The following is a 2,752-nucleotide window of genomic DNA, read 5'->3' as shown; positions in this document are numbered from 1 at the left end:
GCATTAGGTTCTGCAAACTATCTAGTGGACTGAGGTCATAAACAACACCCTTTATTTCTTCTTCAAGGCAATAACCAATCAGTTTTGCCAAGTTGGGATGACTGTTCGTAATTGGATTTGTTAAAATTTCAACTTCTTCCTACAAAACATACCAAACCAGTAACTAATTAACAACCACGATCGAGAAAAGTCAATAATTTTTTCTTGGAGAGAGAGAGAACCAATTCAAGAACTTACTTTAACCATCAAACACTCATCATATGGGAGGAAATCCATGTTTTCGGATTTCTTATCCCATATCTTTACCATTACATCTTGACCTTCTGTTCCAGTCTTGACTCCTTTAATCTTTCCTCTATATAATTTGCCAAATTGAATTACTCCAACGAGGCTTTTGATGTTGAAATTGTTGGTGCACGCTTTTAAGTCCTCTGATCTAAACACTTCTAACTTTGCAAAATCCATGAAAAATCTTCGAACAACCACTCAAAACAATACAACTACTTGAGCTGAAAAGATATACATAGTTGAAACATATGATTATCATAGAATATAGCATCATTTCTTCCCCCAAAAGCTATGCCAATGGTTGTATCAGAGAGTAGAAATTGTCAAAATTTTAAGCATATTAAAAAGTAGATTGTTTTTGAGATCGAGTCCATCACCCAAAAAGTCAAATACGATGGATAAAGCAAAGAACCTCTAGGATCAAGGCTTGGGATGTGATAGACCATGTGATGAAGAAGAAAACCTGGAAAAAATAAAAGTAAATGCAAGTTTAGAACGACCATCCATGTTTCCACTTTATAATTCAATTAAATATTGCATAGAATATTAAATATATCCGATGTTTTATCCTCAAAACTCTTATTACATATTAAATATTACCTCAAATATTTTTCAACACCTTTCGTTAATATGTCACGTGCAATATTTTATAATTATGAGCCTGCTTGTTCTCTTTGAACGTGTCATTTTATTATCATAAGTTGCCTGGTTGACGAATTCCTACAAGATTGAAGCCATAACCATGTGGTCCAGAGTTTGACAGTTGTTACGGATATGGGAACTCTTGATGCGCGTTTAGATTCTTGGATAAGAAATTAAAAATGGGTTTGTAAGTTTGTGGAGGAGCTTTGCCTATTGAACAAGGCGTAGAGTCACCATTAGAGAGATAGAGAGTATACAAAATTTGCTATTCTCCTATGGCCTCAAAGAAATACTCCATTGATCATGGAGTGGAATTGTATAATACTACAAACAAGTTGCATAACACACCCGCATCTGCTTGATTTCTCATGTACATAAGCAGCTCCAGTGCTCCACAACGAGGGACCAATTTCTTCTTCACTAGCGTTATAATTTTGGAACTGTATAAGGGTACATTACAATCAAATAGTCAAATTATTACAAAGAGTGATGATGGGGAGGACTTGGTTTTGGTTCATGCTATATTTATATAAAAATAAAAATAAATTTTAAAAATAAAAAATAAAAACAACAACAATGAGTTGTGCAATTTTAAATATAAAAAAATAATTGCTATTTTTTCATCTCAAAAAGTAAAAAGAATTATTTGTTAAAATAAACATATTATAATGATATTTAAATAAAGGACAAAGTTTAGCCTAAATGTTACAACCTTATTCAATATATATATTGTGGGGGCCAGTTAATTAGGAAGTATTGTTAAGGTAGTATTAACTAGGCCTATGGCCATATCCGAGGACATTAGATCATCCGAGGAGGTCCAAATAAGATTATGAGGAGAACAGAATGAAGAGAGGAGTAGAGACAATATGAGATAGATCCAATAAGCGTCTGAGGACAAAAGCCTTCTCGGCAACATGTGTCCGAGGTAGATCTGAGTGCCACATCATCACAGACTTACTTCGAAGTTACATCACAACTAAGAGTTGGACATTGGACCAGAGGTAAGAAAAGAAAGGTAAACAAATATCTTCAAAAGCTACTATCTCCGCATTAAATGCCTCTCAACCAACTCTTTGGCCGCATTAATGTAGAAGCTGAACAGTGATCAAGCAGCCTTACAGCTACTAGTTGATGGTTCTGGGAAGTGTTGGATAGGACAGGAAGGAGTCCCCCAAATCTAACCTACATGTGTGTGGTAAGGATGACACTAAGATTGTAGTATATAATATGGGAAGATGTATTAAAAAAAGGGGAGGGAAAAATCAAGAAATTAGAGAATGAGACTGCGAACTCTTGTGTAATTTTATGGTTCAACAAGACAGTTTAATATAAATTCCTGGAGTTACTCCGAAGACAGATTTTCTCATCTTATTTGTGTCTAACAGTCTTAAATTACCAAATTTAATCGTTTTTTCTTCTGGAATAGATCTAGTTCTTTCATCCACGCTCTACAAATTTACTGTTTGGGCCCCTTGGGCTAGAACCCAATCCTAGTTTGGGTCCAACCCAATTTCAATCCTTACATATATATAAATATATATATATATATATATATTATTGAAGATGAATTTTAACAAATCTACCATTGGATTACATTTTCATCTTATATCTTTCATAACATTAATGCCCCACTTTTATATCTTCTTATATCTTCCATAACATTTTCTTCTTAATTATACTCTCTCACCAAGTTTAAACACTAAACACTTTTCCCTTTTGTATCATTTGTTCTGGTCCTTCTGGATCATAATTGTGGGTTGTTGTCCATTTAAAAATAAAATAAAAATTTAAGAGCTGTTGTTGCAACGGGTGTTCATAT

General features: G+C 33.7%; 1 protein-coding gene across 1 annotated transcript in view; it reads right to left on the bottom strand.

The window, feature by feature from the left end:
• Window positions 1-839, bottom strand: part of LOC115985145 (probable serine/threonine-protein kinase PBL24) — a 2,670-nt gene extending 1,831 nt beyond the window's left edge. The window contains exons 1-2 of the mRNA XM_031108112.1: window positions 238-839; window positions 3-139 (exon numbers count right to left, since the gene is read on the bottom strand). Coding sequence (XP_030963972.1) covers window positions 3-139; window positions 238-465 — 365 coding nt within the window. The 5' untranslated portion in view covers window positions 466-839. The remainder of the gene's footprint in view (window positions 1-2; window positions 140-237) is intronic.
• Between the last annotated feature and the right edge of the window lie 1,913 nt (window positions 840-2,752).

This window comes from Quercus lobata, chromosome 4, assembly GCF_001633185.2.
Source record: "Quercus lobata isolate SW786 chromosome 4, ValleyOak3.0 Primary Assembly, whole genome shotgun sequence".
Classification (NCBI taxonomy): domain Eukaryota; kingdom Viridiplantae; phylum Streptophyta; class Magnoliopsida; order Fagales; family Fagaceae; genus Quercus; species Quercus lobata.
Note: the sequence above shows the minus strand (reverse complement) of the source record. Positions and strands in the feature narration are given on the sequence as shown.